The sequence below is a fragment of the Pelophylax lessonae genome, assembly GCF_965119305.1.
Source record: "Pelophylax lessonae genome assembly, chromosome: 2".
NCBI classification, from domain to species: Eukaryota; Metazoa; Chordata; class Amphibia; order Anura; family Ranidae; genus Pelophylax; species Pelophylax lessonae.
Window position 1 is genome coordinate 217,154,427 of NC_138769.1, and position 15,384 is coordinate 217,169,810.

Genomic DNA, 15,384 nt, shown 5'->3' on the forward strand with positions numbered 1-15,384 from the left:
TAAGTCTTCCTGAACCTACAGTAACCCATCTGCCATTTCTGGGGGTCCTCTGTGGCAGTGGCATTGCAGCAGTCCCAGCTGGAGTTTGTTTAACAGATAATTTAAATATCTCTGATTTCAAAAATGCAATTTCCTGCAGCAGTAAGGAGAATTGTCTACAGATCTGACAGCATCCGAATCTCCAAAGAGTGGAACATGAAATAAATGCAAAACAATTCCTGCACTGAACCAAGTCTGCCATTTTAAAGAGGAGAGAAAAAAAAAAAAAAAAAATAAGAAAATTTGTAAATTTAAGTCAAACAAATCTTACCTTTTTTTTTTTCTTTTTTCCACCTTCCAGCCTACCTCCTGACTATCTCCTGCAATATCTCATTCACTGTACTTAAAATGCTGTACTTGCAATGGTGTACTTGCAGCTAATGAATTAGACCAGCTAATGAGTATTTCTCTATATATACACACACTCCTTCACAGCCCCTCCCCCAGCAACAATTGTAGCACCTTAATGGGCTAGTCTCATTAGCAAATGCACAATAGCAGACACCTGACCAAATTCCTTTCCTCTTCTCAAGCAATGGTCAGCAAAAAGAAACACAGATGAGTTGGGTGCAAACTCCAAGCCAATCTCTTTCAGTATCTCTTCAGTCTCCTGCAATATCTCATTCACTGTACTTAAAATGCTGTACTTGCAATGGTGTACTTGCAGCTAATGAATTAGACCAGCTAAACAAAAAAAATGGATTCATTTATGTCCATTGAACGATTTATCTATCAAAATTTAGTAATTACATGATGGCAAAATTGTTTGCTCTTACGGCTGAGTGTTCGTTATTTGAAAATGAGTTTGAACGATTATTCCCCAGTCATCTTCCAGGACAGCTTAATGAGATAGGCTCCTCCCACCTAGCACAGGAAACACAATTCACATTGGTTTAAATACAGGTGAGAGCCAGAGACCCTCAGTATTTTGTGTTTCCTTTGCTTTAAGAAAGCTTCATGCTGTCAAGCCTCCGTGCTAGGTGGCAGGAGCCTCCCGATCCTGGCCTCTCCTTAACTGGGGCAGTGTCCCTGGGGAGGGTTTGCTGGGGAACTCTGGGCCCCCTGATACCTTTGGTATGGAAGGGGGGATTGGGGGACCCCTTCTTCCCGTTTTTGGTGTCCATTAGGGGGGAGCCACAGAGGAGGCGCACCTGGTCCTCGCAGGCATTGTGGAGCCGGGAACGCCGAGGGCACGTCATTTCCGGTATCCTCCAGGTAGTGCGGCAGCCATCTTGATTATGGGCCACCGGTGTCTGGTACTATCCTGGATGGAAGACGGGGGAAAATCAAATCGCTGCACCATGGACCAACATCCCAATCCACAGGATCCAATCTAGGGCCTGCAGGGACGGACAAGGGCGGGGCTCATTCGGACTGGTGCACATAAGGAAGCGGCAATCCTGAGACTCCCTGCACTACAATGAAGATGGCTGCTGAAGAGGAGGTGGATCGGGGGACGCGTGCAGATCCTGGATCTAGGTTAAGCGAATAATGTAGGCTCATCAGCGCTGTTACCTTACACTGGAGGAGGGGCACTAGTGATAGTGTTTGTTATGTACACTGAATAGTTAGCAGGGTGCAGGAGTCTCTGGTGGTCTTCCCCTCTCACTGGTGTATTTTTGTTGGTGCACCTGGCTATTTTCTTTACCGCTCAGTGTTCGCTTGTGCCTTGCAGGGTAAGAGCCGCGAAGAAAAAGAGGGAGCAGGGCAGGGAGATGTCCCTAAAAATAAATGTGCCTCGTGCAAACAAAAGCTGTCATCCACCTGGAAAAAAGTGCTTTGCCAAGATTGCATTGATGCTCTAACCAAAAAATAAATTAGCTGTAGGTTTAAAAAAATTCCAGACACCATGAATGCAGAGATGGTTAAAACTTTCAATAGTTTAGATCTTCTCTGCCAGAGCCAGGTCCTTTGGATGTATCTCAACCAAGTACTTCATATGCTGCACAGCACCTCAGGCCCATGCATCAGCACCAGTCATAGATGAACAGGGGGCGCTGGAACAGCTGGAGGACAACTCCAGTAAAGATTCTAGCACGGAAGAAGGGGAAGTAAGGGAAGAAAAAGCAAGTCGGGTAGGGCCATGAGATTTCAACAGACGACCCTAGTGCTAGGCGGAATCAATCTTTTCGGGATGAGGGTTTTAATTGGCTGTTTATTTGTACTTTCCCTTATAACTTTCTTTATTAGACTATTCTAATGCAACGTTTCCTTGTGTCTGTAGGATTTCCCAAAGATTGACCTCCTTATTGTAATGGGAACATCTCTTCAAGTTCAGCCATTTGCTTCTCTTGTTGGCAAGTAAGTATTTATATGTTCTTGCTCCTTGGTTCCGCATATTAGTTATGTTTTTTGTTTTGTTTTTTTTATATTTTGGTCTGTGTGTGATTTTTTGAGGCTGAATCTGTTTAGTTGCTAGCGATCTGACTTGCATGTTGTCTTCTTATAACCTTTAGAAAGAGAATCGGTGAGGTATCTACAAGGTGCTCCCCATTGCCACAGCCATTAGTAAGCCAAAATATGGCATCATACTCCCCAAATGGATTCTCCATAATATAGGCTCTTTATTTTATTAAGGAAATTCTGGAGTATATGGGACATTGGTACATTATGCCCAGGGTTGCCAACCGTCAGTAAATTTACGGACAGTTTGTAAAAATCTGTGATTTTTTTACATCTGTTTGTAAATATCAGGGGCTGAGAATTTGTCATGTTGTGTTGACTTTTTGATGGTAAACCAGGCAAATAACTTGTTATGGGTATTGTCAGTGTTTCCATATTTATTTATTTAATTATCTATTGTCTTAGTTTTGACAATTTTCAGGTTGTCAGCAAAAAAATATGCCCCGTCAGTAAATGTTCCACGTTTTGTCAGTAAAAAATGCTGCGGGAGGTTGGCAACACTGATTATGCCCAATACAAAGCCTGATTAGCTGCAGCATTTTGTGCTAACTGTTCTTCTCTTGTAGCTCTGTGTACAAATTATTACAGTAATCAATGTCCAAAATGCAAATAATATAGTTGTTATATTCTTCTAGAGGTCTAAGATGATTGAACATAAGAATTAAAGTGTGAGTAATGCAAGGTATTTCACGTGGGATATATGTTCGCATTAGTGTGTGTTTGAGAAAAAGAATGTTCATGTAATTTTCTTTTGTTCTAATTATGCCTATTGTCCCACCAGATTCAGGACTTTAGGAGTAGTACAGAGCCTGTCCTATAAGACATAGAACCACTATAGTAAAATACGTACTGCAATTTAGATATGTTTATGTAAGTTTTGCAGGTGGATGTAAACCAATAGACTATGGGGTTGATTTACTAAAACTGGAGAGTGCAAAATCTGGTGCTGCTCTGCATAGAAACCAATCTTTTTTTTTTTTTTTTTTTTCCCCTTCCTTTTTTTTTTTTTTTTTGTCAAAGCTTAATTGAACAAGCTGAAGTTAGATGCTGATTGGCTACCATGCACAGCTGCACTGGATTTGGCACTCTCCAGTTTTAGTAAATCAACCCTATAGAGTCCCCACTGATTTTTTTTCTCTGTGATATAAAAACACTCCACTGCCTTTGGGACTCTGAATGCTAATGCTTCAACCCATGTAAGATAACGTTTAGACGTGTCTGGCTCCAGTAATTGCACTGAATGAGAGCGCACTAAGATCTTGAAATACTTCTTCCCAGCCTAAATGTATCATACACCAAAAAAATATACATACAAAAGGAATATTTCACCAGTTCATGTGCTGACCAAATGCACACTCCAGGGCTGGCTGGTGGTCTTTTTTGAATGCACACTTTTCCAATGTGAGATCGTTGCAGCTCTCCTTGTTTCCACTGGGTGGCGGACAATGAGTCTGTATAAGAATTACAAAAGGAGACAAGCGCACAGACGCCCTCGTATAATAAAGTTTTTTAATTGGACAATGGACAACATTTCTAATAGATACACTCACACTCACATGTTTCAAGAAAATAACAGGCACATACAACGATTGGTTCCCTTTCTTCTTCTCTCCCCCCCCCGGATGGCCCCTTCAAATGCTATGGAGCTCGATCGCCACTCCTGAAGGTCCTGTTGTCCTCCTGGCTACGGCCCCAGCGTTCACAGCTCAGTGAGCCTGTGCCCAGACTGGCCGGCTAGTCGCCACTGAGCATGGGCGCCGTGGCCCTGCCAGAAGGCTGTAGATGGCAGGGGAGTAAGGAATGGGATGGCGTTGCATGTTTGATTGGTTGCTATGACAACGCGTTTCTGAAGGCGGAGCCTCCTTCCTCAGGTCATGCCCACACTATTATGCAAACCTCTTTTTATTTGAAATTACCCCGCCTATGCCTCTATACTTATAGGGGCCATACCAGGAGGAATTTAATCACAATGAGAGGGGGAATAAGGGGCTGAAAAGCAAACTTACAGACAAAATACAATCAACTATCATAATAAATTATCATAATGGATTGTCATTATAAATGAATTCATTTCAAAAGATATATTAAAAACATTTTTAAAACTTTAAAAATCATTTTCAAAACTGAATGAGAGCGCACTAAGATCTTGAAATACTTCTCCCCAGCCTAAATGTATCATAATACAAGCTAGGTTGCAGTCAACTGAATTAAAAAATGTTAGGTCAAATTTCAAATATTTTACGCTTTACAAAAATCACTTTTCTTTCTGTCTGTTTTCCTTTCTTTTTCTGTATTTTCTATGGAGTTATAATTCACCCTTTTCTAACACCTGCATGGGTTAATGCTTAGAAAAAAACAAAAGATGTTTCACAATGCTTGTTGCCAGCTAAAAACATAGCTTAGGACCAGGTAGACCTGATGGTAATAACGCAGGCCTTTTATGGTATGCATATATCTATATGTAGGATATCAATATGCAGGATACAAACCGAACAAATTTCAAAAGTGGTTTAATAAACTCAAGGAAGTCAAATGCTTTAAGCCATCATTGGATTTAAAGTTTAGAACAGTGGTCTCCAAACTGTGATCCTTTGCTTGCTTTTATCCGATATAAAGTCAATGATTACATGGCGCTCTCTGATGTTGGTGGGTGGCACACCATGAGGGAAAAAGGTAAAAATGGGTATATAAATATATAAAAGGACGAGGTGGAAGGGGGGGGGCACGAAAAGCAGCTGTCAGCTGGAGCAAGGAGAGGCTCTGAGGAGAATAAACAGAAAGAAAGCAGCGCCAGCTAAGTGAAGCATAAGGTTTATTAATACAAAAAACAAGTAGTGACTTACTCTTAGGTAAGTAAAGGCCGGTACGGTAGGTGAATGGGATCATCCATCTTCTTCTCCTGGATACCGTTGTGGAAAGCAGGGATGCGGGGTGCCGGTGGTGCGTGGAGGCTGTTGTCTGGCAGCCTGTCTGATGGTGCTGTGGTGGTGGAGGACTCTCAGTGGGGCTCCGCCTAATGAAGGAGCACGGATGCTCCGAAAGCTAGCAACGCCCATCTTTCCCTCCGCCTCACAGAAAGTGATGTCGGGCTGACCGGAAGCAGGAAGTGGAGCCCCACTGAGAGTCCTCCACCACCACAGCACCATCAGAGAGGCTGCCAGACAACAGCCTCCACGCACCGAAGGCACCCCACACCCCTGCTTTCCACAGCGGTATCCAGGAGAAGAAGATGGATGATCCCATTCACCTACCGTACTGGCCTTTACTTACCTAAGAGTAAGTCACTACGTGTTTTTTGTATTAATAAACCTTATGCTTCACTAAGCTGGCGCTGCTTTCTTTCTGTTTGCTTTTATCCGACCCTTGGGCCAATATTTTATTCTCGGACACTATCAGCATAATCCCCCCCGCTGACACCAACGAAGGGGCACAATTCCTACCAATGACACCGACAATGGGGCATAGTTCCTCCTAAAGACACCAACTATGGGACACATTTCCTCCCTGTAATTCCGACAAAGGGGCATAGTTCCACCTAAAGACACCAACTATGGGACACATTTCCTCCCAGTAGTACCGACAATGGGGCATAGTTTCTCCCAATGACACCAACTATGGGACACATTTCCTCCTTGTAATACCGACAAAGGGGCATAGTTCCACCTAAAGACACCAACTATGGGACACATTTCCTCCCAGTAATACCAACAAAGGGGCTTAGTTTCTCCCAATGACACCAACTATGGGACACATTTCTTCCCTGTAATACCGACAATGGGGCATAGTTCCTTCTAAAGACACCAACTATGGGACACATTTCCTCCTGTAATACCGACAATGGGGCATAGTTCCTTCTAAAGACACCAACTATGGGACACATTTCCCCCCAGTAATACCGACAAAGGGGCATAGTTCCTCCCAATGACACCAACTATGGGACACATTTCCTCCCAGTAATACCAAAAATGGGGCATGATTCTTCCCACCCAATGACACCAACAATGGGGCACATTTATTCTCACTGACATTGAAAGGGGCATGGTTTAGTTCTACTGATGCTAGGACATTTTCTTTAAAATTTCCAGGAACCTAGTAGAAAAAATAATACACATTCTTTTACTTGCAAAAAGACGTGCAATTATTTTTATTTTTTTTACAAAGGTAAACTTATTTTTTAAAGAAGTGTTTGAAAACATACTACGCACAGTTTAGGCTTTGTAGCACGTCACGTCCAAGAAGGACTAAAGCTGTTTTGAAGACATACTGTGGCCTTCTATATATTAGGTCCTTCATATAAACTTTGATGGTTTGACAGGGTTCTTTTTTTCTGGCCACTGGGTGTATGTAAACACAAGTAATATATTTTATGTTTTCTTTCTCCAGGGTGCCTAGTAAGACACCACGTCTTTTAATCAACAAGGAAAAAACTGGTCAGGTACTATCACAAAAAAATCAGTGTTGTGAAATAATGTGGATTTACTTGTCATCATTGCGTTACTGAATCTGTTTTGAAAATTTACAGGGAGACTCATTTTTTGGACTGCTTGGTTTGGGAGGCGGAATGGACTTTGATTCAGACAAAGCGTACAGGTACTGCTCTTCTTTGCTCTCTTTTAGTCTGTTAAATATACGGCCGAATGTGTTTTTGATAAGTGCAAAGACATAACAGCACTATACATATATCTATATACAGTATAAAGGAACACTTTTTAATCAGAGTATAGCATCAAGTCAATTAAACTCGTGGGATATTGATCTGGTCAGTTAAGTAGCAGAGAGGGTTGTTAATCAGTTTCAGCTGCTTTGGTGTTAATGGAATTAAAAAGAGGTGCACTAGATGGGCAACATTGAGACAGGCTCCAAAACAGGAATGGTTTTACAGGTGGAGGCAAATTACATTTTTTCCCCTGTTCATCTTTTCTCACTGTTTTTCACTAGTTTTGAATTTGGATAGGGTCAGTGTAACTACTGGAAGCATTAGGCGATACCTGGACCCTATAGAGGTTGCCCAGGCAGTTCAACTCCTCCAGGATGGCAAATCAATACCTGCCATTGCCAGAAGGTTTGTTGTGTCTCCCAGCCTCAAGAACATGGAGTAGATTTCCGGGAGACAGGCAATTACTCTAGGAGAGCTGGACAGGGCCATAGAAGGTCCTTAAGCTATCAGCAGGACTGGGATCTGCTCCTTTGTGCAAGGAGTAACAGGATGAGCACTGCCAGAGCCCTACAAAAATACCTCAAGCAGGCCACTGGTGTGAATGTTTCTGACCAAACAATCAGAAACAGACTTCATGAGGGTGGCCTAATGGGCCGTGGCCTGGCAGTATGGAGCTCGATTGGCATTTGCCATTGAAAACCAGAATTGGCAGGTCCACCATTGGTGCCCTGTGCTTTTCACAGATGAGAGCAGGTTCACCCTGAGCACATGCGACAAACGTGAAAGGGTCTGGAGAAGCCATAGAGAATGTTATGTTGCCTGTAACATCGTTCAGCATGACCAGTTTGGTGGTGAGTCAGTGATAGTCTGGGGAGACCTATCCATGGAGGCACGCACAGACCTCTACAGGCTAGACAATGGCACCCTGACTGCCATTTGGTATCAGGATGAAATCCTTGGACCCATTGTCAGACCCTATGCTGGTGCAGTGGGTCCTGGGTTCCTCCTGGTGCACGACAATGCCAGCCTCATGTGGTGAGAGTATGCAGCCAGTTCCTGGAGGATGAAGCAATTGATACCATTGAATGGCCCCCACACTCTCCTGACCTAAATCCAATAGAACACCTCTGGGACATATATGTTTCAGTCCATCCGATGCCGCCAGGTTGCACCTCAGTCTGTTCAGGAGCTCAGGGATGCCCTGGCCCAGATCTGAAAATACCCTGGGACACCATCCTTCATCTCATTAGGAGCATGCCCCAAGGTTGTCAGGCATGCATACAAGCGCGTGGGGGCCATACAAACTACTGAGACCATTTTGAGGTGCTGCAATTAAATTTCAGCAAAATGGACTAGCCTGCATAATTTTTTTCACTTTGATTTTCGAGGGGTCTTTAAATTCAGCCCTCTGTAGGTTGATAATTTTTCATTTCCATAAAACGATGTAGCATCATTTCATTCCTAACACATTCCAAATCAGTATAGATATCCAGCATGAGATTTTTCCCCATTGAGATCTGATGTGTTTTCAAAGTGTTCCTTTAATTTTTCTAAACAGTGTATTACATTTTTGTCATTGAGTTTAAACATTTCAGGTAATCCCGACTTTATCTGTTATATCTTAATCAAATGACCTTTTTAACAAAATTGTTATTCTGTTGACCTTCGTAAACTGTTGAAAAGCTGGCCATAAGAATTTTGTGAATAAAATGTTTCAATAATATTTTGTATTTAGGGATGTAGCCTATCTTGGAAACTGTGATGATGGTTGTCTTGCCTTAGCTGAATTCCTAGGATGGAAGGTAGGTAAAGGGGATTAAACTGGGAATTGCCCAAGGCCTATCTGAGGAACAGTGCTCTTTAAGCCTGGTTCTTTTTATACTGTGAGTATATGTGACACATGAACCGGTTGTGGGTGTTAGATTTGTTACCTTATATTTTTATATTTGGTACCAAATGTGACCCACATATGTAGTGTCAATAATTCTCTGTTCAAACTTTTTTTATTAAGGCAGAAGGAATGTAGTACAAAACAATACCAGTAGGTAACAGTGGTGCATAACAGATGAATACACGTCAAAATGACATCAAGAAACAGCAAGTAGTAGCATAACAGTCAGGTTTAGGTATAGGAAAGGGGCAAGCTGGGCCCCCCCGGTATACAAGTACAAAGGATAAACACAGTGCATAAGGGCGCCTGGGGGTAGGGCAAAAAAGGAGGCCGTAGTGCAGCAAAAGTTGGTGGTCCAGCCACAACAGGGAAACAAATTAGGTAGCGGCCAACTCGAGGCAATAAGTGGGGGGGGGGGGGGAGAAAAAGAAGGGAGTAAGAGGGGCAAGAAGGATAGGGGGGGGGGAAGGAAGGGCAAAACAGTGGGGGGGGGGTTATGCGGGGGAGGAAAGGAGTCCCGGGCCACTGATGTGGTTCAGAGCGACAATACCAATAGGGAATCTGTGACCACAGGTCAAGCTAGTACAAGGGATTCATCAAAGCCTATCGGAAGGCAGTTGTCAATCCATGGTTTCCAAAGCTTTTCGTAAGGTATGAGTTTATCCAGCAGAATAGCTTCAGGTAGTGTCAATAATTCTACAGATTGACATGCAGTAAAACAGTAATTCCCACTTGCCAACTGCCCCATAGCAGATTTACTGCTACAGGGCGGCCGCGCTGCTCAGGATCACGTATATATACGTGACCCTGCATTTCCAAGTATCGCGTGCCGCAGGAGGCTCTCTCCTGCTGTGCCTGTGCACAGTAGGAGCAGATCAGCAGGTCTGGTGGACTTGATCTTCGCCAGCACCGGCAATCGTTTGCTACACAGGCCGAACTGCAGTCTGCCTATGTAAACAAGGCAAATTGCAATTCTGTCATGGAAGGCATTGATCCTGTGATCCTGCAAAGCAGTAACATGGGTCATTGCCTTTCATTAGTGAAAGCACCTCCCCGCAGTAGTAAAACACTGGTCAGGCACACTGTTAACCCTTTGATTACCCCTGATGTTAACTCCCAGCAAGTGTCATTATTGCAGTGACAGTGCATATTTTCGGCACTGATCACTGTATTAGTGTCAGCTGGTGTCCGGTTTGTCCGCCACAATATCGCTGATTTGCCACCATTACTAGTAAAATAAATAAATATATCCCATAGATTGTAGATGCTATAACTTTTGCGCAAACCAATCAATATACGCCTATTGGAATTTTGTTTTTACCAAAAAAATTTAGAGGAAAAATATTGGCCTAAATTGATGAAGAAATTCGATTTTTTAAAAAATTTTATTGGATATGTTTTATAGCAGAAAGTAAAAAATATTGTTTTTTCTCTTTCGTTCCCTGATGGACACAGCTCCATGTCTTCTAGACCCTTGGGCTTATGCTGCTCTCTCTTCAGGAGGAGGACTAGGCAGAAACAAGATTTGACTATGCCCTGAGGCAGTCCCAGGGGGTATACCATCACTTCCTGCTATAGGACTTCAGTTTTTTTCTGCCTAGTCAGGAGTAAGGACCTGGCTCTCTGCTGGGATCTGCAGTCCTGCCATTTTTTCCTTTTTAAATGGATTTTTTTTTCCTTCTCTTTGTTATTTTCTGTTCCTGTGTAAACTACAAGCAACTGTTCCTGTGTGAACTACAATCAACAGCCTGACTGGGCGACGCACTGGATATTCTAGATCCTTATGGTCCTCCCAGTCTGGCCTGCGAGTGTGATCCAACTATTAGCCCCGCGCTAGGTTTGCCGCGATATATCCCCACTGGAAGGGGGGCTGGCCGGTGAGTGAAACACCTCGCGAGGTCGCATAGCCATGGTCACGACAGCAGTCCCTATCAGAGTATCAGTGTACCTCAGGCCACAGCACCCCCATTCCAAGATGGTGCGGTGGACTGCTGGGAGTAGTGCCCACCTGATGCCAAGGTGTGGTGAGTAGTGTGCGCCCTCTTTTCTCTGGGAGATCCAGGGGTGGTCGCGGGCCCTCCCTGGGGATGGTAGCCCCCCCCCTCTGTCCTTTTCCCCGCATTGGTCGTCCTCACCTGTCCCCTCCCCTAGTCCCCCTATGGGGTGCTCGGGCGTTTTGTGGGGTGGGGGGCTAAATTGGTGTTGGGCTAGAGGGCGGTGGGAGTGTGCCGCTGGTGGCCCCTTCTCAGGGGTGCCTGCATTATTTGCAATGCGAGGGGGTACATTGGGGGCTCCCCCCTGGTAGACTATTACTTCCCTGGGGTCCCAGAGTCCGTGTGGCGCAGCCATTATGCCGTGGATGGTTTTCTCTAGCCTCGGCAGCCATGTTTGTGTAGTCCGGCGGCCATGCATTGTATTTCACTGTGTAATAGATAGCGGTGGCCATTTTCTTGTAGTCTGGTGGGATGACGTGCAGCGGGGGCCTCTAGTGTCAGTGTCAACGCTTCCTCTTTGATCACAGTGTGGCAGGCTACTTGGCGCTCTCCAGCTTGGGGGTGGTGAGTCTCTGTGGGTATACGATCCTTCCTCTGCTATATACAGCGCCACGGTTGCGCTGCTACTTGTAGTGCTCCGAACAGTGTGCAGGGGGGGGGGGGATTTGCTTTTGTGCACAGTGTGGCTCCGATTTAACCATGGAGCCCCTGGAATGCGTATCACCACCTGAACCACTCCTTGAAACTGGAGGACCCTCTGGGTCTCAGTCTGCCCTGGCAGCCATGACGGCGGCCCTGCAGTCACTTGTGTCTAAGGTTAATATGGCCCTACAAAGGCGGCCTAGCACACATGAGCTATATGTTTATAATGTTATAATGTTATAATGTTTATAAGTGTCGGTTCACACTATGGCGATCCGACTTCGGGGGCGACCTGTGAAGTTGCGTGCAGCGCGACTTCAGCGCAACTTGCACGGACTTCACATAATGGAAGTCAATGCAAGTCGCTCCTATGTCGCCCCGAAGTAGTGCAGGAACTATTTTCTAAGTCGGAGCGACTTGAGTCGCTCCTATTAGAACGGTTCCCGTAGCACAGAATGGACCGCGACTTGTCAGGCTGACAAGTCGCGGTAGTGTGAACCGGGACTAACTTGTGTATTTACAACTCCCTTTTTTTTGTTTAATAAAATTTAGTTTGATTACACACATTCCTACATGTATTGATTATACTTGAGCCCCTTAAAGTCCCACAGAGGGGGACTAGTCGTTATTGGGATGAGGGCTTCGCCACTTCAGGCTCAGGTTTACAACATCTGGCTTCCTATTACATACTCTATAACAGTGTTTCCCAACTCCGGTCCTCAGGGCACATTAACAGGCCAGATTTTAAGTATTACCTTGGGGAGATGCAGACTAGTATACTGCAATCACTGAGCAGCAAATGATATCACCTGTGATGTATTTCAGTTCTCTTGCAAACCTGGCCTGTTAGTGTGCCCTGAGGACCGGAGTTGGAAAACACTGCTCTATAATATGTTTCATCTATTTTCTGTTACCTCTATACGGGGTTGATCCGCTTACAGTGGTAGCAAAAAATAGAAAAAACTGTGTGTGTTTACTGCATTGCTGAAAAAAGTGCAGAGCAAACCTGCTAGAACTGTTCCTCGCTGTCCCTGTCTCATGTTTGAATATACCGCTGCCAACACCAGCAATGGTAAACCATGCATGAGATGGGGACACCCAGGAACAGTCCAAGCAGGTTTGCCTTGCACTTTTATTTAGCAAGGCAACCAACGCAGTTTCATACTGAGGCCTTGGTAACAGTTATGATGTGGACCTAATAATTTAGGGTTCACAAACCACAGGTTCACATTAAAATTATCTCTTTCACATCCTTAATTAAATTATTATGCCAAAACTTTATTTGGTAAATGCCTGTTTGTTTAGAACATAACATCATACCAAGTGAATTGTGGACTTCAATGTCAATGTAGAATTCCAGGATACACCGTCCTAATCTTAAACTGTCCCCTCCTAATACTTATACTGACTTAACTGTGTAAAAAAGATGTAAATAATTACTTTCTCAGCCCTCTTCAGTCCACTCACATGATTCCCTGTTTCAGCTAGTGGTGGTTCAGAGGAGAGGAGAAAGTGTTTAACAATGGCTGGTAAAGCCGGGAGCGGTGACGTCATCCATAGGCTACCATGGCTCATTTTTTGTCAGCATTTCCTCCTCTCCACTGCAGCTTCCTCTGGCTCAGAGGGGGCAGGATCATGTGACCGGACCAGAGCAGGATGAAAGTGGTTGTAAAGGAGGAAGGTTTTTACACTAATGTATGCACTGAGTTAGGGTAACAAAGAAAGCTTCTGTGTGCAGCCCCCCCCCCCCAAAGCCTCCACTTATACATACCTGAGCCTTATGCCGATCCAGCAAATTGCCTGAGAGCAGCGTCTCTCTCTTTCTCTCTCTCCTCAATGGACATGAAGGCAACAGCAGGAGCCATTGTCAATCACAGCCTGTGACGAGGTAGGGTGGGCAGGGCCAGAGCCACTCTCTGTGTGTCTATGGACACACAGAGCGTGGCTCAGATTGAGCCTGCATGAATTCCCCCATAGCAAGCCGCTTGTTTTGGGAGCACTTGGTAGGGTAGAGAAGCCAGGGACCCCAGAAGAGGAGGTTTAGGGCTGCTCTGTGCAAAACTTTTGCACAGGGTAGGTAAGTATGACATGTTTGCTATTAAAAAAAAATCGGCCTACAATCACTTTACAAGAATACTCACCTATGCTCCAACAATCTGATGCCTGCAAGGTCCCAGACAGGCAAGTAAGTTTATTTTGTTGCTGAGTAAACTTTTATATATATTTCCTTTGCAATAAAGAGCCTGCTTGCAGTTTGTTATTTAATACCCTTTTTCTCTTTCATTTACTGACGGACACAGCTCCATATCTTCTTAGACCCTTGGGCTATGCTGCTCTCTCCACAGGAGTAGGACTAGGCAGAAAAAAATTTGACTACCCCCCTGGGGTAGTCCCAGGGGGGTATACTCCCACTTCCTGCTATAGGACTTCAGTATTTTCTGCCTAGTCAGGAGTAAGGACCTGGTTCCCTGCTGGGATCTCTGGTCCTGGCATTTTTTCTTTCTTACATGGAATTTTTTCTACGTTTATTATTTTCTGTTCCTGCAAGAACTACAATCAAGTCAGTTCCTGTGAGAACTACAACCAACTGCCGGACTGGGTGACGCACTGGATATCCTAGATCCTTACGGTCTTCCCAGTCTGGCCAGCGAGCGTGACCCAACTGTTAGCTCCGCGCTAGGTTGGCCGTGACATAGCCACACTGGACGGGGGCTGGCCGGCGAGTGAAACACCTTGCGAGGACGTTTAGCCCTGGTCACGACATTGGTCACGGCCAGAGGCCCGCAGCACCACCATTCCAAGATGGTGCAGTGGACTGCCAGGAGTGGTGTCTGCTCGGTTCCCAGGTGTGGTGAGTAGTGTCCCCCCTCTCCTCTGAGAAAATATTGGTGTGGACGCGGGCCCTTCCCTCAGGCTGGTAGGCCCCTTCTGTCTCCTACCCCCCCCCCCCCACTAGCGGGGTCCCCCTGCACAGCTCGCCCTCACCTACCCCCCCCCCCCTTAGTTCCCCCTCGGGGTGCACGGGCTGTTGTGATGTATGGAGTGTCATATGGTGATGGGCTGGAGGGGGCGCGATGGGAGCTCACATTCATATGAACCTGCGGCGAATGGCTGTGTGGGGGTCCCTGTGGAGGCCCCCCTGGTGGATTTACAGGTACCTGAAGGACCTGTCTAGAAACCTGGGTGCCACGCTGCGCCGCCATTCTGCCTCGGCAGCCATGTTTGTGTAGTCTGGCGACCATGTTTTTGGAGTTTCCTATTGAAGTCAATGTGGCAGCCATTTTCTTGTAGCCTGTGGAGCAGTGATGTGGCGGTAAGCCTCTAGTGGCAGTGACAGCGCTTCCTCTTCCTTTCTGATCGCAGCATGGCACGCAACTTGGCACTCTATATCCTGCTCTTAGTAGGTGGTGGTGAGTCCCTGGGGGTATACAACTCCCTCTCTTCTGCCATAGCAGCACCGCTGGTGCCCTGGAACTTACAGTATCACAGCGGTAGCGGTGTGAGGGAGGTATGACCTCCGGATTAACCATGGAGTCCCTGGAGCAGGTATCCTCACCTGACCCACTCTCAGAAGCTGCGGGACACTCTGGGTCTTAGCCATGACGGCGGTCCTACAGTCACTTGTGTCAAAGGTTGATATGGCCCTTCAAAAGCGGCCAAGCAAAAAGCCCTCCTGCCTTCACCTGTATCCTCTGCCTCCTCAGAGTCTTAGGTGGATTTGGCCGCCGCGGACACGAGTCAACCCACTGGGTCTGCGT

The 15,384-nt window shown here is 45.5% G+C and overlaps 1 protein-coding gene across 1 annotated transcript in view; it reads left to right on the forward strand.

Annotated features, from left to right (window-relative positions):
- SIRT2 (sirtuin 2) overlaps window positions 1-15,384 on the forward strand; it is a 77,264-nt gene that overhangs the window by 51,466 nt on the left and 10,414 nt on the right. Inside the window, exons 12-15 of the mRNA XM_082246874.1 lie at window positions 2,264-2,340; window positions 6,826-6,877; window positions 6,965-7,032; window positions 8,835-8,901. Of these exons, the coding sequence (XP_082103000.1) occupies window positions 2,264-2,340; window positions 6,826-6,877; window positions 6,965-7,032; window positions 8,835-8,901 (264 nt within the window). The remainder of the gene's footprint in view (window positions 1-2,263; window positions 2,341-6,825; window positions 6,878-6,964; window positions 7,033-8,834; window positions 8,902-15,384) is intronic.